General features: G+C 39.8%; 1 protein-coding gene and 1 non-coding gene across 5 annotated transcripts in view; both read right to left on the bottom strand.

Annotated features, from left to right (window-relative positions):
* The window catches only part of ncapd2 (non-SMC condensin I complex, subunit D2), a 100,945-nt gene that overhangs the window by 45,204 nt on the left and 29,672 nt on the right, over positions 1-26,069 (bottom strand). For all 4 annotated transcript variants that reach the window (XM_051931698.1, XM_028809988.2, XM_051931699.1 and 1 more), the window contains 6 exons: positions 21,491-21,618; positions 21,254-21,377; positions 19,450-19,597; positions 17,737-17,934; positions 12,636-12,770; positions 11,158-11,245 (listed from right to left, as the gene is read on the bottom strand). In XM_051931698.1, coding sequence (XP_051787658.1) covers positions 11,158-11,245; positions 12,636-12,770; positions 17,737-17,934; positions 19,450-19,597; positions 21,254-21,377; positions 21,491-21,618 — 821 coding nt within the window. The remainder of the gene's footprint in view (positions 1-11,157; positions 11,246-12,635; positions 12,771-17,736; positions 17,935-19,449; positions 19,598-21,253; positions 21,378-21,490; positions 21,619-26,069) is intronic.
* Positions 6,393-6,682, bottom strand: LOC114658322 (small nucleolar RNA U85). The gene has a single exon (XR_003717369.1). It is a non-coding gene; the product is annotated as a small nucleolar RNA U85 (small nucleolar RNA).

The following is a 26,069-nucleotide window of genomic DNA, read 5'->3' as shown; positions in this document are numbered from 1 at the left end:
GTTGGACATAAAGTGCTTGCTAGAGACTACCGACACTCAAATCAGAAATGGCAACCTGGTAAGATTGTGTCAAAGACTGGTCCACTGACATACACAGTGCAGGTGGGGCATGATACAGTCTGGCGCAGACATATCGACCAGCTTCTAGATGCACAAGCTCAGGAAGACACATCACAAGACGAGGCTGAGGAGCTGATCATTCCTCAGAACTCAAATGAGTTTACCTTCTTGACACCTGATTCATCCCTTGCTCCTGGTGAATCTCAGCCTCAAGAATCTGCTGAATCAACCTCATCTCAAATGTCTGCTCCACCTACACAAGAAAGACGCTATCCTGAGAGGATTCATAAACCTCCTGAAAGGTTGAACTTGTAGTCAATATTAATGTACAAAGTACTTAGGAGTCTGTTAGCTTTGGTAAGCTGCATTTCGCCATATATAAATGTTTCAGTACACCGTAGTAAATGGTGCACTTTTATATAGTATGCTTTAGCTGTCTTTATATTCATGTTTTGTATCCATGCCAAGTGTTTTGTAGATATGATATATATAAAAAAAAAAATACTGTTATACATCCAAGCTGGGTGGGAGGAAATGTTACGTATATGTAAAAATTTAATACTAAATATAAGTTCTATTTAATGTTTCAAATAATTGCATTGAATGTGTTATGTGCCTGCACCCTGGTATTAAGGTGCACGTTACAGCCGGAACTTGTTTATATACATAAAATGGTGGAAGTTTGGTAATTGCCGTATTTGTGTCTTTCTTTATTAACTTACTATTATACTGTTGGTTTACGTGTAAAAACACAACACTGTATTTATTGGCAATGAGGATTAAAACAATTGTATATCTTCATTGTGGTGTAGCTTCCTTTACCTGCCAAGGGTGGGGAAATGGACATTTTTGGAAAGCATTGAACTCCACAAGAATGGAATTCCTGGGTAGTAAATGTCACGCAGTGGGCTTGCGGAGAAGTAGGATGGATTCATAAAGTATTTACACCCCTTAACTTTATGTTGTAGATTTAATTTTAAATGGATACATTTCTCATTTTGCCCATCAATTTACACTCAATAATCCATAATGACAAAGAGAAAACATGTTTTCAGAAATGTTTTCAAAATGTATTAAACATTAAATACAAAATCTCACATATTTATAAGCGAGACCGTTTCCTCTAACAAACCAAATTGTTGTCAGGTACAGCCTGCTTGCTTTAATTATTCTTAAGATGTGTTTAGAACTTGGACTCCAACCGTGGCAAATTGAACTAACTGAAAATAGTTTTTCATGGCACACACAATTCACACTGCATGACAGAACAAAACCCAAGCCAAGGAAGTCTCTGAAGCTGTAACGGTTGCCAAAGAGGCTTTTACAAAGCACTGATTTAAGGGTCCAAATATCCAAATGAAGTTTTTGAAATTTAATAAATTAGTAAGCCTTTTTGGAAATTTTTATTCACTTTGTCACTGTAGGTTATGGAGTATAGTTTAATGGGCAAAAAGGTGCATTTTTGTGAAGAGGTCTGTTAAGGAGACTCAAGCAATTCAACATAGGATGTTAATTCAAAAGGGAAGGTAGGCTTTAATAGAATGGAACATGGAGGTTGCTACTGTTCTCTTTCTATGTTCTGCTCTTCTAAGAGGGAGAAGACATCATTTCTCAGAAGACAAAGATTTATGCTTACTCAGGTGCAACTTTATATTTTATTTATCACTTCTGATCCAGCATGTACCAAAGAAAAAACTCACTATGTCACAATATGGAGTGCAACTGCTGTCTATCTATATGCTGTTTGCTATGTAAATAAAGATCTGGGCTGAATTACGCAGAGCCATAGGTGGAATAATTAAAATACAAAAAAAAAAAAAGTGTCATTTTTGTTGGATACCCATTCCTAATGAACACAGTATACAAAGCACTATAAAAAAAGTATTTGCATATTTTAAATAATAAGCTGATTCAGACCTTTAAGTGAAATACAAAATTAGAGAAAAGGAAGCTGAGTGAACACACAATGCAGTTTTAAAATCAATTCTTTATTCAAGGAACAATGTCATCTAACACTCCTACCTCATGTGAAGCAGTGACCTATAGTTTCAATATCTGGTTGCAGCATCTTTAACAGCAATAATCACAATCAAATGCAATTATATATATATATATATATTATATATATATATATATATATACACATATATATATATATACACACACATATACACACACACATATACATATACTAATAAAAGGCAAAGCCCTCACTGACTGACTGACTGACTCATCACTAAATTGTCCAACTTCCCCTGTAGGTGGAAGGCTGAAATTTGGCAGGCTTATTCCTTACAGCTTACTTACAAAAGTTAGGCAGGTTTCATTTCGAAATTCTACGCATAATGGTCATAACTGGAATCTCTTTTTTGTCCATATACTGTAATGGAAGAGGCGGAGTCACGTATCGCTTCATCACGCCTCCTACGTAATCACGTGAACTGAAAACAAGGAAGAGATTTATAGCACGACTCAAACGCGGGAACGAAGGTATATATTTCTGTTTTATTAAACCATTTAAGTTTGTATGCATAGCCCCATTTGGCTGTTTTAGTTTTTTTTTTTTTCTTTTTTCAGTAATATTTAATCTCCTTAAAGAAAAACAACATATGCATTTTACTTTTTTTGTATCTCTTTAGTAATATTTTAGTGTAAAAGGGTAACCAGTATTTAAACCTTTTATGCTACTTTATAAAGTTATTTTACACAATGTTGAAAAATTAATAAGAAAGCTACATATTTTGGCAGCTGCTGCTTTAATTTTCAATGAAATGAAAAAAGCTCTCCAAGAGAAAACCTCAATGAAGAAGAAACAGTTTGCACTATCTAAAAAGGAGAAACCCTCATTTATAAAGGTTTGCTGCAGATGACTTAACTGAAAATAAATGAATAGTTCCTATGTGTATAATACATATTTATCTATTTGACTTATGCCTTTATTCCAGCAACTTGCAACATCTAAGGTACAATGTTACATTACTTTTGTTTTTTGCAGCACAGGCAGGTGAAGTGGCTTCCTCAGGGTCACACAGTGGTGTCAGTACCAGGATTTGGACAAGCTCCGGGTTTGCGGAAATATTACTGAAGAAAGAAAAAAAATGAAAACGGGCAAATGGGGCTATGCATACAAATGTCCATCCATCCATTATCCAACCCGCTATATCCTAAATACAGGAGCCAATCCATGCCAACACAGGGCACAAGGCAGGAAACAAACCCCGGGCAAGGTGTCAGCCCACCGCAGGGCGCACACACCCACACACCAGGGACAATTTAGAATCGCCAATGCACCTAACCTGCATGTCTTTGGACTGTGGGAGGAAACCGGAGTACCCGGAGGAAACCCAGACAGACACGGGGAGAACATTCAAACTACACGCAGGGAAGCGAACCCGGGTTTCCTAACTGGCACCTTTCACTGCGCCACCATACCGCCCGCATACAAACTTAAAAGGTTTAAATAAAACAAATATATACCTTTATTTTTACTTCCTTAACTTGTGGAGGGTGTATCCTGTAGCAAAGCCCTAAGTTTTTTCATGAAAGCCCCTTTCAGTCAATAAGCCTTAAAAACAGGTGTAAAGCTAAACTTGCAGCACCGCTATTCAATTACTCTTGCCTAACGCCTCTCCTAAGGGGAGATACTGTGGGATCTGGGCATCGGTCAAAGCACCAATCACAGGCCCGATTAGAAAGCGGGAAGCTGTGATTTGTCGTCTCCCTCCCATGTAACAATCACAGCCTGTGTTACAACGCACTATGTATGTATGTGTATATGTATATGTGTGTGTGTGTATGTATGTGTATATATATGTTGATGTGTGTGTGTAATATATATATATTCACGGCATTCGAAGTCTGTCTCACAATCTGATTGTATGGGTGGTTACCTACCAGGTAACGCTTGTGGTTGGCCAGCAATCTGCTAACATCCGCCACGGTGCCCTCAGTTTGTGAGGAGCAGATCATAGAATGGTTGAAATAGTTTACTGTCAAATAAATGCAAAGAGTAAACGACACGTGTTTCGCCCTCATTCTGGGCTCATCAGGTGTACACACTCTGCACTCCCTCTCGGGAATCGAACCTCGGACGTCAGCGCCAGAGGCGATGCCCCTAATGTTGCGCCACGGCGTGTGGTTCATCTGTTCCTCACAAACTGAGGGCACCGTGGCGGATGTTAGCAGATTGCTGGCCAACCACAAGCGTTACCTGGTAGGTAACCACCCATACAATCAGATTGTGACACAGACTACGAATGCTGTGAATGTAATTACCCCGATCTACATGCTGTCAAATAAACGAACCACACGCCGTGGCGCAACGTTAGGGGCATCGCCTCTGGCGCTGACGTCCGATTCCCGAGAGGGAGTGCAGTGTGTACACCTGATGAGCCCAGAATGAGGGCAAAACACGTGTCGTGTACTCTTTGCATTTATTTGACAGTAAACTATTTCAACCATATTTTATATTATTTTATATATATATGTTTACATAACCTCTTTAACACACTACTTCTCCACTGCAAAGCACGGGTATTTTGCTAGTGTATATATATTATATATTTTATATATATATCAGTCTTGCAATTTACTGCAGAGAAATTTTACCCACAGAACTGCCTTAACTCAGACAGATTGGTAAGTTTGCAAGTTCGAACTGCTTATTTCAGTTCCTGCCACAGTATGTCTATAGGTCAAGTCCGGACTTTGACTAAGCCTTTAAAAAAAAAGTTTCTTTTGACCCATGCAGTTGTAGACTTACTTTTGTTTTAGGTAACCATTCTACTTCATAATGTAATTATATTTGTACTACAGGTAATTTTGGTAGTCCAGGCTTTCCCAGGAAGATTTACCAGTGTTCCAAATGCTCCCCGATTTGGAGATTATGCTTTTGCAGTGGTGCAGTGCAGTCCCAGAGTCTTAGAAATGGCTTTGTAACCCTTTCCTAGTTACTTTGAATAAAGGCAGTGTGTATATATATATATATATATATATATATACACACACACACCAGTACTTGCAAAATCCCTAAAAAACACACATTTTGGGATTTTTCGGTACCTGAAGTAAACCTCAGTATACTCTCAATTCCCTGCCCCTTTCCTCGACATTCACTATTAAAGTAATGGAAGAATGTTTGTTTTATATACTTCACACACACACACACACACACACACACACACACAAGAGGAAAGAGGCACAAAGGTATGGCACACCATGGAGGCTAAAGTATGATGGGTATTTGAGTTCTGCCGTTTTTTTTGCAACTATTTTGGTACTGAGTTCTGAAAGCCAGTATCAATACCAAAGTCAAAATTTTAGCAGCCAATCCAGCACTATGGGAAATCTTGGCATTGGACAAATAGTAATTTAAAAATGAAGTAATAATATTAATCTGGTTTGCTTTAACTAATGTCAGATTTTGTTTAAAGATCTGAAGCCATATATTGTGACAAATATACAAAAACAGGATACCAGAAAGTCTGCAAATGTGTGTGTGCTTTTTTTTTTTATATAAATAGCACTGTAAGGTTCTTAAACCCTGCATGTTTTTAATGGATACTAGGCTACATTATTTGGGTGGGAGTTGGTAGAACAAAATAAATCAAGAGATCATATAATCATGGGAATTTAATGTAGGAGAGTAGTCACATATCATTTTGGGGGGGGGGGGGGGGAAGGTTGCAAGAGTTACTTTATTGAGGTCAAGGAGAAACTCAATTTGTGATAGACATCATGAGACGCTTCAAATGGCCTGATTATCTGGTATGGTATCTCGGTCATCAACTAAAATACCTCACGACTTGCTAATCAAATGTCACAAACGCATTTGTGAAATACTTGACTGTAATACATTGTTTCTTGGGGTAAATTGTTTCCCCAAATACTTTGTTTACTTCAACTTCAAGAAAACATAAAAGCAACATTTTATATGTGCTCACTAGGGGTTAAATTTGCAGTAGATGTCTTGTAATAGTTTAAGGTTTGTGATCAGAACATGCAATTTTTATTTGGTTATACATTCCATACGATGTACTTCAATCAATATACAGTATATTGAATTAAAATTCAAGGCAATATTTTAGACAAATCCTTGCGTAATAAAACATGGGTAAAGAGCTTAAAATATAGACAAGGGTAAAGTGTTACATCTTCAGCAGATATTTACTGTGAAATGCAAGGCAGATTAAGAAAATTAACAAAAATGCTCATGAACAAATTATGCACATTTGCCCTGTTAATGTAAGAAAGCCCAGAACAGAGTACACCTTTATTCCTAGCAATATATACAATTAATTAAAAACAACGTGAATGCACCTTACAGATAACATAACCCTCAGATTACCAAAGACGTGCTCATTCCCATTGGTTTACCAGAAGTGAGATGTCAATGTAACCCTCTGAACCTCTCCCTAGCTTATCAAACCTCATGCAGTATTCTGGGCTGTAGGACCTTCAAACATCCATCACTGCTTGTGGTTTGGTTAATGTTGGCCTGCCCTTACAGCAAATGATCAATACTATGCACCACCTGCCAAGATTACAGGCCTGTTTGAGAGGGTCACAGGACATCACTACCTTTACCATTTGGGTCACACTTGCCTAGGTCTCATCACTGGGTTCAACAATGCTGTGGTATTAGATTCACAATAAAATAAATGCATTAATGTGAAATATCTGACCAAAAGTTACTGTAAGAAAGACATTAACATATAGCATTGCCAGGTTAATAAGTTGTTACTAATCTTAACACTAGAATTCCTGAAACCTACGAAAATCTTTGCAATGATTGGCCACTTTAAATTCCCTTGCACCCCCTCATCAGCACCTTTGTTTTGCAACTATGTCAAATGAGTACTGGCAGCAGACAGCTTACTCACTCATCCTCTACCGAGGCAACTGAAGTCTGTATCTGGGAGTGAAGTGTCTGGAATTGTGTAGCGTAAATAATATATTGTTATTTGGAATACATACATATCATGTGTGTTCCATGTCTGCAATGATCTGAGTAAATGTAGGGTGACAGGAAATATGAGGCAATAAATGTTGAACACATAACTAAAACAAACTTTTTTCATGTTATAGTACTAATGACAAAATGCCAACGAAGTGCATAATGTGTGAAGACCCAAGTCCAAATATCAAATAAACACTGTTGTTCAAGAATATAACTGAAGAAAAAGAAATCTTTTAATTTACAAGTTGCTGTCAATGTGTAAAAACCAAAGCCCAAATATCAATTGATAATAAGCAGACCTGTCCGCTTGGCTGGTACAGAGGTAAAAACTGCTGTCTCATAAACACGAGGTTGCGAGTTTGATCATGGGTCCTACCTGCATTTAGCATTTTGAGTAGTGAGCTTCTATTATTGTTATTATATAATAAAAAAGAATTTGAGCTTGTAGCAGTCGGTATAAATTTATGGTGAAAGTTCTCGCTTTTTTTTTTTTATTTATTATTGCGGCACGGTGGCGCAGTGGGTAGCGCTACTGCCTCACAGTTGGGAGATCTGGGGACCTGGGTTCGCTTCCCGGGTCCTCCCTGCGTGGAGTCTGCATGTTCTCCCCGTGTCTGCGTGGGTTTTCTCCGGGCGCTCCGGTTTCCTCCCACAGTCCAAAGACATGCAGGTTAGGTGGATTGGCGATTCTAAATTGGCCCTAGTGTGTGCTTGGTGTGTGGGTGTGTTTCTGTGTGTTCTGCGGTGGGTTGGCACCCTGCCCGGGATTGGTTCCTGCCTTGTGCCCTGTGTTGGCTGGGATTGGCTCCAGCAGACCCCCCGTGACCCTGTGTTCGGATTCAGCGGGTTGGAAAATGGATGGATGGATGGATTTATTATTGTTTTATTCTGTTAGTCACATTCACGCTCCCCACAATCTAAAGATGTGGTACAACAAACTTGTTTTGTGACTAGGAAATGTGTGGATGTGGGCATGAGTGGTGTACTTGACAGACTGGGAATAACTGTGGATGCGAGTTTTGTTTTGAGACAATGGAAGTGGAAATTACAGGGAGTTCTCTGACGTGAACAGATAAAAGCCGACATGCAAACAGGATTCTGCTTGGTTGTGGGCCTAGGGTTCGTTATACCAGGTCTTTATTTGAAATCGAACAGTGTCAGATTGGGTCGAGTGTGAACGTGACTGAATAAAACTGACTGAAAAAAAAAAAAAAAAAAAAAAAAAAAAAAAAAGTACCATAAATTTACACCAGCTGTTACAGACTAAAATCAAATATATGTTTTTATTTTATAATAGTAATAGCAGCTCACTACTCAATACGCTAAATGCAGGGAGAATGTGGGATCGAACTAGCAACCTCTTGATTATGAGGCAACAGTTAACTAACCTCTGCACCAGCCAAGCAGGCAGCTCCCTTTTGTACAGATTGATAGTTGGGCTTCAGTCTTTATACATTGACAGCAACATGTAAATTGAACTTTTTTTTTTTTTTTTTTAAATGTTCTTGAATAAAAGTGCACTTGTTTTGTTATACCTTTTGTGAAAGTGTTTATTTGATATTTGGACTTCAGTTTTCACAAATTGCACAATTCACGTCAATTTTGTCATTATTACTAAAACATGAAAAAAATTTGTTTTAGTTATGTGTTCAACATTTCTTGCCTCACATTTCCTGTCATCCTACATTTACAGATTGTTGTAGGCATGGAACACACATGAAATGTACTGTATGTATTCCAAACAACAATATATTTACCCTATACCTCATTCCCAGATACAGACTTCAGCTGTGAAAATTGTGTGTCTGACTTCAGCTGCCAGTGGTTGGGGGGGGAGTTGGGTGGGTAAAGCAGGCTTTCTGCTGCCAATGCTGAAGATGGGGTGTGAGGGAATTTAAGGTGGCCTTATAAATATTTTCTTACTAGAATCCCTGAAGCCTATGAAAAGATAGGTAAAAAAGGTATTTAAAAAAGGATGTGTGTCTGAAGTATTCCTCCATAGAACTGAAGGTGTCTGTATATGTTAAATCAACACTGATAGAATATAAATGTGAGGCATAATTGATACAAGCTCTTTCAATGTGTTTAAGTATCTGAAGGTTTTATTAGCTGCATAAGTACAATATGCATATAGTACAAATGGTTAATAAAGTGGCTCAGGTTGTGCAAAATAATAGTGCAAGTTTATACTAGGGGAAATGTATTTATAAGTACAAACAGTTCTATCGGGAGCACTTGATAGAGTGGGTTTATAGCTCTTGGGAATTAAACTGTTTGAGCCTCAAGGTCCGTGCTGGAAAGGCTCTGAAGCATTTGCCAGATGGGAGAAGTTCAAACAGACTGTGGCATGGGTGAGTGGAATCCATGCAGATGCTGGTGGCTTTCCTGAGGCAGTGTGTGCTATGCAATGCCTTCTAGGGCTGGAAGCTGTATCCCAATAATCCTCTACAACCTACTGTAGTTTTCTGATCAGCTGATATGCGGTTGTGATATAACACAGACAGAATCGGTTAAAATACTCTCAGTGGTGCACTGAGAGAACAACACAAAAGCCATTATGGTATCTGGAATAGTTTGGCCATTCTGTGCACCATTATATTGTTACAGAATGATTACAATAAGGTGCCTTAGATTTGTAAATGATATGCAAATAGTTTTGGTGTATTTGATACAGCCCAAGTAATGGATGTCAATCTAAAAGAAGACCACAGAAACAGTAGCAATGCTTTAACGCTGGGTGCCACCAGTCTGCAAAACTGCACAGAAAAAAGTACACACATGGTGTGAGGCTACTGTAAAAATGTGAATGGCTTTATGCCAAGTTTAGTTTTTATACATCTTGAAGTGAGTGTGGAAATGGGTATACGAAACAATTTTGTGCATACGCACTATTTAGAAAAGAGACTCCTTGAAGTTCTGGTTATTAAGAGTTTCTCATCATATATCCACTCAGAAATTGCTGAGTAGCATCTCACATGCATGCATTCTCACACATGCACAAACATAACTCTATAAATGGGAGTTGGTGGTAACCCAGTATAGACTGACTGTGAGCAAACGAACAGCGCAAATACAAGAAGCTTAGTAACTACCTAAAGGACTTATTCATACTGAACACAACAAAGATCAGAATTCATATGTTGTTCCTTTTCTATAGGAGTGAAAAACTTAACTTTCAGAATTTTACTTTGTGTTGATTGTTATTCTCTTTCATGTATATATTAATACATACCCACAATATCCATCCTATTACCCTAATGTTATAAATTGTATTAATTTGTTCATTTTAATAAGCGTGTTTGGGTTATTTGTGAAAGCAGATCCATCGTCATGTCAAACTACACAGAAAGTGAAAATGTTACTGAAGACTTGCGCAGATTTATTAACTTTGTTCATAAATTGTACCAATCCTCATACTTTAGGTGCCACAGCTAGAAAGTGAAACACAGATCCCACACTCTTCCTACAGGTGCTTGGTGGAGTAAGACAAATTAACGAATTCCAAGCACTTCTATGTCTTCTTCAAAATAGGTTTGGATTTAGCATTCTCGCATACAAGCTATGCTTGTGCTATACACACTCACTGACTCCTGCATTTCTTTGACAATCATGATAAATTATAATGTATTCTTGTATGATTTTAAGGAGTTTTTGGACAGCATATCTACAAGTGCTTAGAGCAGCAGACAACAGGAGGCAATAATAAATTATAACTGTCCTCATTTGACAAGGAGTGCTAAGGCATCAAGGAAGATTAAGAAAATGTTTTCCTACCACTGTAATATGAAGACTCACAAGATACTATTAGTATTTTTTTTTTAAATGTTTCTTCTGCTGCACTCAACAGGTTGAATAAAGTTCTACAGCCTTAGATACAACTAATTGATGCTGAATATGAACACGCCATCACAACATTTCCAGGACTGAAGTCAACGTTAAAAATCATTATCCTGGTGCAACAATAAAATTACATGAATTATTGGAAGAAAAAGGGAAGCTTTGTTCTCCAAGTGAAGTTCAGTGTGGCCAACACTAACATAAAATTCAAGCAATAATACTATATTTTGCAATATGCAAGAAATACTGCAGTGTTCAAAAGATGAAATGTCATTGGAGTACTTTTATAGATTCACACCAACCTGGAGTTTTTTCCTTCTCCTTATCTTTCATCTCTTTGAGCTTACAAATTTCCTTCTCCAATGGCTCTCTCAGGTCTGCACTGCTCAGCTAAAAAAAATATAAAGTTCCATTAATTAAAACTTTACTTGTTCACTTCTAAACTATATTCTATTAGCTTTGATTAACCAACTATTGGCACTTCTTGCTGTTCCAAGGCCAGCTTGGGAGAAATTCTAGGCTTCTTCTCTGGCTGTATACATGTTTCAGTTTCTCTCTATACAGCTTATAATTAATCAGCAATTAATTAAGTAATCGAGTATTCCATCGATTAAATCGAGTAATCAGATAGGAAATATTTTTGCATTAAGAGGAATAGTAAATATACAAAAAAGAAAATAAGATCTGTCTCTTAAAATTAACAGCTAATTGATTTCATTTTCAGAAACAAAGTTTTATTGCTCAACTTGCTTACAATAAAATTTGTCTTAGTGCATTTATTATTTTCTGGGCTTTAAAGAAAATATTTTCTGAAACACAAAAACAAATACAAGAATAATACTGTATATCAATTACAAAAAAAACCCAAAAAAACAAAGGTATACATACAGCCTAAAACTAAGGACCAGGATATACTTGATGCTACACAACACACATGCAGGTGCCAGTCTGATAAATCATCATGGTGTTGGGGTGTCGGGGAAACTGGTTTCCCTGTATTGTGAGTTGAGAAAAGAAAGATGATATCTTGCATTTTGACAACAGCAACACAAAAGAAGGTATGTAAGACCTTTAAATGTATCATGTCATTATGATGGGGAAATATGCAACGCTTATATGGCCTATGGGGGACAGAATGAAGAAAAGCACTATAAATACTTTTGTATTGCACCATTTAAGTTTGATGATTTGCTTCACCACATTGAACCATTCAAACATCGAATCACACACATTGATCCCGTAGGAACTGAAATGTGGCTTACAGTTACACTATATTACCTCGCAATGGCCAAATCCCCACTTCTGTTCTCAGTCAGCATACAATAAACAGCATACTTATGTAAAATGACAGTATGTCAGTCTACCAAAAGGTCTTGGTAGCGCTACTTTTAGGGGCTTTTCTGTGAACGTAAAAATGTTTTGCTCTCTTGTAGGGGTTAACACTCATAAGAATACAAATTGATGCAAGAATGCAGAATAACTCCTAGAGATGTTAGTCCGAGAACCTAATGTATTGTTTCAGGCTATAAAGCATCAGGTAGTCAAATGATGTGGCTTGGTTATACAGATATGTGGGCTATGACAAACCACTCTCCCAAGCATATGTGATGGAAATTAAGGAAGATTAAAGTAAAACAGGACAGAACAAGCAAATAATTATTTGGCATAATAGAATATGTGTATAGGTCATACTTGTAAGTCTAGAATAAAGCAAACAAAAATGTGAAAATGAAATATTTGTGTCAATGTTTAAAATGCAGAAAAAAAAATTAACCATTACCTTCCAAGTAAAAGGGTTGTTTGCCATGAATGCAGCAAGCAGCTGGATAGCATTCTTGCACACATTCACAGACTTATCAGCAAGACGTCCAATGGTAAGATCCAAGACATCCCGAAAACGGGCAAGAGGCAGAGCCTAAGGAAAAAATTATAATTTAAACTTGCATACTGAAGTCACTTATTTAGTGTATACTCAGAATGGACTTTATCAAGACCAAAGGACATGACTTCTTTAACTCTATACTCTATTATGCTGTGTGGACAAATTGATGGATGGAGACACATACATAGGAGATTATATGTTTTCAAAGTCAGGTTGGTAAATGTTTGCAAATCAACAAAAAATGCTGTTAACAATTACACTAGTAACTTAAAAAAAAGTTCTAATTCTTGCGAATATAATGGAAGAAATTACATGATATAACTGGGAAACAAATGAGAGAAAAGTGTTTAGAACTATAAAAACATTTGGTAAAGTGTGACCAAATAGGCTCAGAAAATGAAAAGTTAAACTTGTACATCAATAACCAAAATTGAATAATAAAGAAACTATGTAGTGCACCTAGACAACTGGCCATGACATTGACAGTAAAATAGCAAACACAACATATAAACAGGCTAATTTGGGAAAAATCCTAATTTATATAGATTATAGACTGCTAAGGATAGTTGAGAAGATGACACAAACATTGCAATCTGCAAATTACAACATTAACAAATTAAAAAAAAATCAATTTACTGTCACAAACTATTTACAAAAAGTTTAGAATAATCAACAGGGTTTGCCCTAATATTCAAAAAACATCCCTTTCTTTTGGGTTAAACCTGGATTACATTGTGGTAGATTATCTATTGACCCCATCTACCAAATTCTCCTATATAGTTAGATTCACTAATCACATTAAAAATTCTATAAAGTGCCGAATTTGAAACTAACAATTTTATCAATCAAACTGGGCCTTAAAGTCTCAAACACTGAACATCAAAACATTTTTAGATAATTAAAAATGTAATTTGCAGAATACACTGTACAGCTATCTGGTTAACATAAAACCCAAATAATACTTGGAAGCCATAGTTCAAAAACCAAAAGTAAAGAAGCAAAAGGGAAGTGTGTTTGTGGTTGGGAGTCTAGTATGTTTTCTAGAGGTTTTAACCACTTCCCTCCTTTAACATCCACCTTATCGTGGTGGAGGGATTTGTGTGTCCCAATGATCCTAGGAGCTCTGTTGTCCGAGGCTTTATGCCCCTGGTAGGGCCACCCAAGACAAACTGGTCCTAGGTGAGGGATGAGACAAAGAGCGGTTCAAACCTTCTATGATGAATGAAAACTTCGGTGACCCGTGTCCGGGCAAGGGAAAACGCCATCCGGAGCCCCCCTCTGGAGCCAGGCCTGGAGGTGGGGCTCGATGGTGAGCCTGCACCCATGGGGCTCGGCCGGGCACAGCCCGAAGAGGCAACGTGGGTCCCCCTTCCTATGGGCTCACCACCTATGAGAGGGGCCAAGGAGGTCGGGTGCAGTGCGAGTTGGGTGGTGGCCGAAGGCAGGGACCTTGGCGGTCCGATCCTCGGCTACAGAAGCTGGCTCTTGGGACGTGGAATGTCACCTCTCTGAAGGGGAAGGAGCCTGAGCCAGTGCGCGAGGTTGAGGGGTTCCGGCTAGATATAATCGGACTCGCCTTGACGCACAGCTTGGACTCTGGAACCAATCTCCTTGAGAGGGGCTGGACTCTGTACCACTCTGGAGTTGCCCCCGGTGAGAGGCGCCAAGCGGGTGTGGACATACTTATTGCCCCCCGACTTGGATCCTGTTCATTGGGGTTTACCCCGGTAGACGAGAGGGTAGCCTCCCTCCACTTTTGGGTGGGGGGATGGATCCTAACTGTTGTTTGTGCGTATGCACCAAACAGCAGTTCGGAGTACCCAGCCTTTTTGGAGTCCCTGGAGGGGGTGCTAGAGCCCATACCTTTTGGGGACTCCCTCGTTCTGCTGGGAGACTTCAATGCTCACGTGGGCAATGACAGTGAGACCTGGAAGGGCGTGATTGGGAGGAATGGACCCCCCGATCTGAACCTGAGCGGTGTTTTGTTATTGGACTTCTGTGCTCGTCACGGATTGTCCATAATGAAGACAATGTTCAAGCACAGGGGTGTTCATATGTGCACTTGGCACCAGGACACCCTAGGCCTCAGTTCGATGATCGACTTTGTGGTCGTGTCATCGGACTCGCAGCCACATGTCTTGGACACTCGGGTGAAGAGAGGGGCGGAGCTGTCAACTGATCACCACCTGGTGGTGAGTTGGCTTCGATGGTGGAGGAGGATGCCGGCCAGGCCTGGTAGGCCCAAACTTGTTGCGAGGGCCTGCTGGGAACGTCTGGCAGAGCCCCCTGTCAGAAGTAGCTTCAACTCCCACCTCCGGCAGAACTTCGACCACATCCCGAGGGAGGTGGGGGACATTGAGTTCGAATGGGCCATGTTCCGTGCCTTTATTGCGGAGGCAGCTGACCGAAGCTGTGGCCGTAAGATGGTCGGTGCCTGTCGTGGCGGCAATCCTTGAACCCGTTGGTGGACACCGGCGGTGAGGGATGCCGTCAAGCTGAAGAAGGAGTCCTACTGGACCCTTTCGTTCTGTGGGACTCAGGAGGCAGCTGATAGGTACTGGCAGGCCAAGCGGAATGCGGCTTTGGAGGTTGCTGAGGCAAAAACTCGGGCATGGGAGGAGTTTGGGGATGCCATGGAGAACAACTTTTGGACGACTTCGAGGAGATTCTGGTCCACCGTCCGGCGTCTCAGGAGGGGGAAGCAGTGCAGTGTCAATACTGTATATGGTGGTGATGGTGCGCTGCCGACCTCGACTCGGGACGTTGTGGGGAGTACTTCGAAGACCTCCCCAATCCCACTAACATGCCTTCCAATGAGGAAGCAGAGCCTGGGGACACTGAAGTGGGCTCCCCCATCTCTGGGACTGAGGTCACCGAGGTGGTCAAAAAACTCCTTGGTGGCAGGGCCCCGGGGGTGGATGAGATACGCCCGGAGTTCCTCAAGGCTCTGGATGTTGTGACTGTCTTGGTTGACACGCCTCTGCAACATTGCATGGACATCAGGGACAGTGCCTCTGGATTGGCAGACTGGGGTGGTGGTCCCCCTCTTTAAGAAAGGGGACCGGAGGGTGTGTTCCAACTACAGAGGGATCACACTCCTCAGCCTTCCTGGAAAAGTCTATTCGGGGGTCCTGGAGAGGAGGGTCCGTCGGAGAGTTGAGCCTCGGATTCAGGAGGAACAGTGTGGTTTTCGTCCTGGTCGCGGAACAGTGGACCAGCTCTACACCCTTAGCAGGGTCTTCGAGGGTGCATGGGAGTTTGCCCAACCAGTCTACATGTGTTTTGTGGACTTGGAAAAGGCATTCGACTGTGTCCCTCGGGGAATCCTGTGGGGGGGGTACTCCGAGAGTATGGGGTACCGGACCCCCTGATAAGGGCTGTTCGGTCCCTGTACGATCGGTGCCAGAGCTTGGTCCGCATGGCCGGCAGTAAGTCGAACCCGTTTCCAGTGAGAATTGGACTCCGCCAGGGCTGCCCTTTGTCACCAATTTTGTTCATAACTTTTATGGACAGCATTTCTAGGCGCAGCCAGGGCATTAAGGGGGTCCAGTTTGGTGGACTCAGGATTGGGTCACTGCTTTTTGCAGATGTTATCCTGTTTGCTTCATCAGGCTGTGATCTTCAGCTCTCTCTGGATCGGTTCGCAGCTGAGTGTGAAGCGGCTGGGATGGGAATCAGCACCTCCAAATCCGAGACCATGGTCCTCCGCCGGAAAAGGGTGGAGTGCCCTCTCAGGGTTGGTAGCGAGATCCTGCCCCAAGTGGAGGAGTTCAAGTATCTCGGGGTCTTGTTCACGAATGAGGGAAGAATGGAGCGTGAGATCGACAGGCGGATCGGTGCGGCATCCACAGTAATGCGCGCTCTGCATCGGTCTGTCGTGGTGAAAAAGGATCTGAGCCGTAAGGCAAAGCTCTCAATTTACCAGTCGATCTACGTTCCTACCCTCACCTATGGTCATGAGCTATGGGTAGTGACCGAAAGAACGAGACCGCGAATACAAGCGGCTGAAATGAGTTTCCTCCGCAGGGTGTCTGGGCTTTCCTTTAAAGATAGGGTGAGAAACTCAGTCATCCGGGAGGGGCTCAGAGTAGAGCTGCTGCTCCTCCGCATCGAGAGGAGTCAGATGAGGTGGCTCGGGCATCTGATCAGGATGCCTCCTGGACGCCTCCCTGGTGAGGTGTTCCGAGCACGTCTAACCGGGAGGAGGCCCTGGGGAAAACCCAGGACACGCTGGAGGGACTATGTCTCTTGGCTGGCCTGGGAACGCCTTGGGATTCTCCCGGAAGAGCTAGAAGAAGTGGCCGGGGAGAGGGAGGTCTGGGCATCTCTGCTTAAGCTGCTGCCCCCGCGACCCGACCTCAGATAAGCGGAAGAGGATGGATGGACAATATCAATATTGCAAAAGAATTTTAATCAGATTCATTTGTAAGAGAAAAAACACCCTTGAAACAATCTACAGTGATTATAAAAAGTATTCACCCTTTTGGAAATCTTTTTGTACAACAATAAAATTAGCTTTCTTGACACTGATCAACAAAAAAGATTAATGTCAAAAAAGCCAAATGAAATGCAATGTCATTCAATAATACAATGTGAAAACCTCCAAGGGAGATGAATAGTTTTTATACTCTACTTTGGTATATATGCAGACTACAGTTTAGGTACAAATGCCCTCATTTTTTTATTTGCAAAAACAAACATGCTACTATTGCATCATTAAAATGTGGTCTGTACTGTGCCTAGACCATGTAGAATAGTGGTTAAGATCTGAACATTAGTGGTTCAGTACGCAATGTTGGATATGAACAATAGCAATTCATCACCTGCCTGTGCTACAATAAGTTCCATACAATTATACAGCTTTAAGGCATCTTAGGGTTTTGTTCACTATAAAAAACTATGCTTACAACTTTTTCATTTTTAATAGGGCAGCAAGATACCACTAAAATTTCTAGCAACTACAACAGTATACTAATCTTTTTACAAATACCCCGCTTACTTTTTTTTGTACGATATTGGTATAGACCTGTAGGACTCTGGATCTCACAAATGAGTTGATATCATGAATGTGCTCCTGCAGTGTTTCAAGGAGTTGATCCCTTGTATCTCGGGAAGAATCTTCCAATTTTTCTCCATTAAGCACTTGGGCAACCATTTCTCCCATAACTTCTAATACTGCCATACGCATGACGTAGCTCTGAAGACCCAGATAAAAGCAAAAGAAAATAGAAAAAGAAAAACAGGTTGCCTTAGACAAAAATCACGATTTATTAAGTGTTCAAAATAAAAATTGTTTTTGGCTGTGTGGTAAACCACTTTTTTTTTATAAAATAAATATTAAAGGAAAATTTTGAAGTTAATCACTTAACTTCCCGAGTAAGCCCATCTTTAGTAATTTAAAAATGGGATTGTTTTTATTTTTTAAAAGTTTTTATTTCTGTGCTACTTTCATTCCGTTTAGTTTTTATAAACTTTTGAATGTTTTATTTTAATTTTTATTTTTGGTAATTTGCTTCTCTACGTTTTTATTTTCACTAATACTGCCATGTGAAGATAAACTGCATGCTCCAGCATGCAGTTAGCTCTTTTTAAATTTAGTTTATTTTTTATTAACAAAATGTTTTTCATTAATTACAATAGCCTTATATTAGAAAGCACCTTCAAGATGTTTACAATTTTAGCAAACAATCCACCTGACCAAAAGAGAAAAAAATATTTTAAAAACCTTACAAAAACATATCCACTGTACATTAATTTATAGACAACATTTAATCAGCTCATCTAATTTTAAAGTAGTACAGTTGACCACTTTGTTTCTTTACTACATACACAACAGCTTTTCAACCTGAGAGACATGCTTACAAGAGTGCTTGTAATAGAGTTCTGGGTATGGACAGATAAAGTAACAGATTTAACAAAAGTATAATAGCAGCATGGCATGAGTAATTTACAGTTATAATATTAGTGATTACCAGATTGAATCATATGAAATACTAAAAATCAGTATGCATATACAAATACAGTGCAAATATAGTCTAGGGTTAATGAAAATAAGTCAGGATTGTAAATTTGACTAAACTACCATATTTAATTTTTTAAAACATTATATGCAAAAAGTAAAACATGTATTCTACACTGGAGTAATAGTGTTGAGGGGCATTGCCTACCCATTAAGAATCATGAAAAGTCCAAAAGTTAGCTAAATTGAGAACAAAGGTAATTTAAAATCTTTAAAGTCAAGGATGTGCAGAACAAATGGTGAAAGAAAGGATGGTTTGCCACTTGCCAGTTATTTATACATAGATGCATACACATAATTGACTTAAATGAGAATTCTACAACGCTATCTTAGCAATCTGGAAGGTCATCTATTACTAGATAAAGTTGTAAAATAATGCATAATTGGCAGCATGACTGAACACAAAAATTATATTGAACAAACTGCAAATCTGTACACTTCAGAAATTACAAAAAAAAAATCTCAGAAATCTATTTCAATTAATTTATTCAGTTATTACTGAAGATAATGTTAACACTTCATCATACAGTAATAGCATAGATTCAACTGCGACTCAATTTTAACTGAGAAAAATCAAAAACAGTACCGTACTTTATATTTTATATATGTAACTGTTGAAGGTTCCTGCTTTGGAAAAAAAAATCCAGGTCTACAAATATCTGTCATTGACAAATTATAGAAGAAAAATCGAACCTCTCCATCCAGATATTCAAGGAGAACACTGATTGCTGGAATCATAGTAGCTGGCACTGCAGATGCCAGTTCAGTCAAGAAAGTAGCATATGCTCGTGTGCCTGAACCTTCATGAGCCAGGTCCTCATGACTCTTTAGACCAATCTCCCTGTTAAAAAAAAACCAAAAAAAAACCACACTAAGACACACTATAACGTCTGTCAAAGATGCAGGCTGTAACATTTGACCTAATGTGGGAGCCACCTACATATAAAAGTAACATTCATCACCCTAAGCATTTGATCAAAGCACCTCCCAACCTATATTTAGCTTAAATTAGCTTAATGCTGCTGCATTTCCTCGTCTGCCGATTACTTTCTGGCACCTAGTGATCGCGCTATCGGTCTTTGAGGTGGCCACTGACAATATAGATATGAAAATTTCCTAGACAGACATGTATCTAGCCTCTTGACCCACTCAAGTTCAGTTTTTTCACCTCCAGCCTTATGATTATTCTTTTCCTTCTTTGACTTTCCTGCTATTTCAGTTTAATTCAGGTGATATACCACTGTCATGGCAACCCTTCTAACTTTGGCTAAAACCCGGAATATTACATAAAATATAGTTTATGTTTTAGCTGCTACCTCTATTGCCTGCATTCTTTCCACCAAACAACAAATATCACAAAAGTAAACGCTGACACTAAGACACAAAGGTGACCAGACCAAGACATTATGTTACAGTGTTACAAAATCATTCAAGGGTTTTGATAATTTCCACATGCAATGTCAGCAGATCCCCTTTCCATCCTAAGCTTTAGATGTGGTCTAAAGAATATTTTGTTGATGATTTCCATTATGTTTGTCTAGATGCATTTATATTGTCATCGCCCTGGATTCTGTACTTGAAATCAGTACGAGAGGAAAACACCTAATTATGCTGCTTTCTGAAGCAATAACTGCAACCAGATATTCAAAGTCCTGTAACTTTTAGCAAGATTTTGATCTAAACTTTGTTTAGGCTATTTTATAATTTATTTTTATTGAATTGCTCTTAAGTAAACTTATGCATTTCTTGAAAGTAATCCTATATATTTTGGATTACTGCACTGCTACAGGACCAGATACATTTCAGCTTGAACTAATTTGACAAAAGGTGTGAAATTCCATATTATATTCAGTCACGTTACAGTAATTAGTTTTTCATCTTGAAACTTTTGTCCAATATCCTTTTTGAAAATCCTGCTTTAAACATTAGATTTACAAATCCCTAGATTTCGTTATAGGGACATTTGTGACCAGAAATGTCATGTTTTTTCTTCTTTTTCTAGTTAATCCTATCACTTTCACAAACAATAAAAAACTCTACAATAGCAAAATCCTAGCCTACTCTGGTGACCAGTAAGAATTATTTATCTTAGCATCCTTCAGTAAATTAGCTTTTGACAAAAGGATATTTAAAAAAGAAATATGAGGATATTATGTTAAAAACAGGCACTGTGTGTTGTGCCTTTCATACTTTTCAAAGATATAATCAGTAACACTTGTACTTTTAATATGCAGCCAGTTTTCTGTTACTGTACCTTACACATCAACTGAATGAGCAACCATTTAAGTAGGCACTCTCAATTCAGGCTCTTACATTTACCATTCCAACTGATACGATATATAACCTTGTCATTAATGTGAAAAAAAAGTGATTATATCAACTATAAAAAGTTAGAAAATAATATTTATGCACTGTCCAACACTTTAGGTGCACCATTATAGATTTAAAACTAATACTATACATCAGGCTGTTAAATGGGAGAAAAAAAAATCCTAACCTCATCACTTCACCAACAATACTCTTTGCACTATATTCCGTCACCCACAAGCTAACTGCCTGAGCAAAAACAGGGGCCAGATGTTCAAAATGCTGAAGTAACTGGACTACTTTCACACTAGCACCTGGAGGGGGAGAGAGGGAAAAAAAAAAAAAAAAAAAATCAAAAAACTTGGTTTTCCCCCCATTAAACTGGTTACGTAAGCTATGAAAAAATACTTTTAATCAATTTACTTACCTACTAAGTGGTTGTATTTTTTAATGAGCACACCCAATAAATGGAGGATAGTTTCTTTTGTGCCTTTGTTCTTTGCTTGGTTGAGAAATGGATTTTCCAGTAATTTATAACAGCAACAAGTTATAAGGCTTAAAAAAAAAAAAAAAAAAAAAAGAAAAAAAAAAAGTGTTAAAAGTTGGTAGTCAAAAGAAATTTTTCAAGCTTTGAAAAACAATACAAGAAGCTTGTATCACACTAAGTTTTATGGTCTATATAATAACATGCAGCAAATTCCCACTCCATTAATAAATGCTTGGGGTAGTCTTTTGGGGGGGGGGGGGGGGGGCTTCTGGTACATCTTTTCTTTTTACTAAGATCAAGAAAATGAGATACACTGTAGTTGACAACAAAGAGGATAAATTCTTGGGATGTGGTACAATATACTAACCCCTTAGGGGAAATTGTCTTTTCACATGACCATTGGGGGTCAGAGCACAGGTCCGCCATTATACATGTTTAAAAATTTATATATAGATTGTGGCAAACAGCCAGGCCCTTGTTGGACTGGGATGCCTCCATACTCGAAGGACCTGAGGAGAGAGCTTCCAGGGCATTACCTCAACTGGAACTCTAGAGGGCAGTCCCTCTAGCTTGCAGCAGTGCCATGGGTTTGAAGCATGATGCTACCGCCAGGGGACACCTGAAGAATCGCTGAGCCCTAGGTTGCACCAAAAGAAGGTCATCAAGCACCTGGAGAACTTCCAGGTGCTCTATAAAGGAAGCCAGCTGCCACTACTCCGGGAATCAGAAATGAGGAGGTGGACAAAGCTTACTGGAGAATGCAGAAGTGGAACCTGGTTGGGTTTTAAGTTGTCTTTCCTTCCTGTGATCAGCTAACGCAGGAAAAGAGATGTTAGTACACTTTGTCACCCACTGAGTCAACTTTTTACCCTTAGTTAAGCCCTTTGGACTGCATCCCAAGAGCACATATGTGACGATCGATTGATAGAAAATTAATTGATTGAATTGATTAATTAATTGAAAATTAAAGGAACACTTTGAAAACACATCACAGCTCAATGGGGGGAAAAAAATCATGCTGGATATCTATACCGATATGGACTGGGTAATGTGTTAGGAATGAAAGAATGCCACATCGTTTGATGGAAATTAAAATTATCAACCTACAGAGACCTGAATTCAAAGGCAGCCCGAAAATCTAAGTGAAAAAATGATGTGGCAGGCTAGTCCATTTTGCAAATATTTCATTGCAGCAACTCAAAATCTTATTCAATAGTTTGTATGGCCCCCACGTGCCTGTATGCATGCCTGACAATGTCGGGGCATGCTCCTAATGAGATGACCGATGGTGTCCTGAGGTGTTCTATTTAATTTAGATCAGGGGACAGTCAATGGTATCAATTCCTTCCATCCTCCAGGATCTGCCTGCATACTCTCACCACATGAGGCCAGGCATTGTTGTTCACCAGGAGGAATCCAGGACCCACTGCACCAGCATAGGGCCTGACAATGGGTCCAAGGATTTCATCCCGATACCTAATGGCAGACAAGGTGCAGTTGTCTAGCCTGTACAGGTCTGTGCACCCCTCCATGGATATGCCTACCCAGACCATCACTGACTCAACACCATACCGGTCATGCTCCACGATGTTACAGGCAGCATAACATTCTCCACGGCTTCTCCAGACCCTTTCATGTCTGTCACGTGCTCAGGGTGAACCTGCTCTCATCTGTGAAAAGCACCAGGCTCCAGTGGTGGACCTGACAATTCTGGTATTCTATGGCAAATGCCAATCGAGCTCCACAGTGCTGGGCAGTGAGCACAGGACCCACTAGTGGACATCGAGCCCTCAGGCCACTGTCATGAAGTCTGTCTCCGATTGCTTGGTCCGAGACATTCACACCACTGGCCTGCTGCAGGTCATTTTGTAGGGCTATGGCAGTGCTCATCCCATTCTTTCTTGCCCAAAAGAGCAGATACTGGTCCTGCTGATGGTTAAGGACCTTCTACGGCCCTGTCCAGCTCTCCTAGAGTAACTGCCTGTCTCCTGGAATCTCCTCCATGCCCTTGAGGCTGTGCTGGGAGACACAGCAAACCTTCTGGCAATGGCTTGTATTGATGTGCCATCCTGGAGAAGTTGGGACTACCTGTGCCACCTCTGTAGAGTCCAGGTATCTCCTCATGATACCAGTAGTGACACTGACCACAGCCAAATGCAAAACTAGCGAAAAAAAAGGCCACCGATATTTTTCCCTCCTCGACTTTTCTAACACCTGTTAAACTATTCCTGTTTTGAGGGTTGTCTCATTGTTGCCAGTCTAGTACACCTGTTACAAATTTCATTAACACCAAAGCAGCTGAACCCGATTAACAACCCCGTTACTTAACTGACCAGATCAATATCCCAGAAGTTTCATTGACATGATGCAATACTGATTAAAAAGTGTTTTTACATTTTTTGAGCAGTGTGTTTATATATATATATATATATATATATTACTAATTAATAAAAGGCAAAGCCCTCACTGACTCACTCATCACTAATTGTCCAACTTCCCGTGTAGGTGGAAGGCTAAAATTTGGCAGGCTGATTCCTTACAGCTTACTTACAAAAGTTAGGCAGGTTTTATTTTGAAATTCAACGCGTAATGGTCATAACTAGAACCTCATTTTTGACAATATACTGTAATGGACGGCAGCTTGATGGCCGTGAGAGGCGGAGTTGAGTGTCACGTCATCACGCCTCCCACGTAATCACGTGAAAAGACTGAACTGAGTAAGGAGAAATGAAGGAAGAGCCGCAAACAGCGAAGAACAAAAAATTAATTAAAACAATTGAGAAGGGAGCGAGTGAAGCATACAAGCATCTTCATAAGGGAAACAAAGCACGATGTAAAACGTAACTTTAAATTAAGTTTATAGAAACGCTCCCACTGCGGATTGCAATAACATATTTGCGAGATAAAAGTTTAATGAGAAGACACGAGGTATAAACGAACCACACGCCGTAGCGCAACGTTACGGGCAACAGTTTCAACCATTCTATGATCTGCTTCTCGCAACTGAAAGACGGCACATGGCGGATGTTAGCCGACTTGCTGACCGCAACGTTAGGGGCTTCAACTCTGGCGCCGACGATAGAGATTCGATTCCCAAGAGGGGATGAAGTGAGTGTGTATGCCTGATGAGCCCAGAATTAGGGAGAAACACGTGTCGCATACTCTTTGCATTATTTGAAAGTAAACTATTAAAACCATTCTATGATCAGCTTCTGGGAATAGAAAGAGGGCACGTGGCGGATGTAAGGCAACTTCCTGACCAACCACAAGCGTTACCTGGCAGGTAACCACCCATACAGTCAGATTGTGATTCAGAAAACGAATGCCATGAATGTAATTACCACGATCTACATACTGTCAAATAAACGAAACACACGCCGTAGCGCGACAGCTGTGAAAAGCGAGGTTCAGAAAAAAACAGATCCTTAACAAATTGTTATTGGTATACTGTATTTTCGATCCGTTTAAAAAGGTTTTCTTTTCTTAAAAAATTAAAAGCAGTACTTCGCCGCAAGGAAGCGCGAGAATTTGGCTATATATATCTGCTTCTCACAATTAAAAGAGGGCACGTGGCAGATTTTAGACGACTTCATGACCAAACAACTGTTACTTGCCACGTAGGGTTACCACTTTTAATACAAAAAAATAAGGGACGCATACTGCAGCGGGTGCCACATCCCAGTGCCAACACTTTGCAGACTGTACTTAAAAGACCCGCCCTCCTCACTGGACAGTTAAAAAGACCAATCAAACTAACGATGACGTCAAGTATTACCCAATCAAAACTACGAAAGGAGGTATCTTCATAAAATGCGTGTGGGATGATTTGCATGAGACGCTGCTTTAAAAAAAATGATAAAAAAAATTCGGGATAAATCCCGTCCCGTATTGATTCAAAACGGGACGCGCAATTTCATTCTCAAATACGGGACGATTCCGTATTTTAAAGGACGGGTGGCAACCCTACAGTGCCAGGTAACCACCCATACAATCAGATTGTGATTCAGACTAGGAATGCAATGAATGTAATTACCCCGATCTACATACAAGGCGAAAGTCTTGCAACATTCAAAGATGATGGTTTGGGATAAGTACACCATAGAACATAAAAGAGCTTATGAAGCCTTGAACCAAAAAAAGCAAGATCTCAGAGATCGTAAAAAAAAAAAAAAAAGGAGGTAATGTCGTTTTACTCGCTGTAGATTTTAGTCAAACATTACCAGTTATTCCACAAGGGAGACCAGCAGATGAACTCAACGCGTGTTTAAAATCCATGCTTCTCCCATGCTCGGTTATATGTCGCGTGTTCTCGGGAAGGTACACCAAAAAATGTATACATTTAAGCATGTAATGGGCAAACAAAAAATGAGGTATACCCGAAGGCACTGCAGTAGTACTTAATGTTACTTTACTTCTTAAATGTTAATGTTTTACTGTTTAATAATTTATACGCTTCTTATATGTTCAAATTCTTTTATCAAAATACCAGTGACAGCGCAATGCACGATAACATGGAGTG

This window comes from Erpetoichthys calabaricus, chromosome 9 (assembly GCF_900747795.2).
Source record: "Erpetoichthys calabaricus chromosome 9, fErpCal1.3, whole genome shotgun sequence".
NCBI classification, from domain to species: domain Eukaryota; kingdom Metazoa; phylum Chordata; class Cladistia; order Polypteriformes; family Polypteridae; genus Erpetoichthys; species Erpetoichthys calabaricus.
Note: the sequence above shows the minus strand (reverse complement) of the source record. Positions and strands in the feature narration are given on the sequence as shown.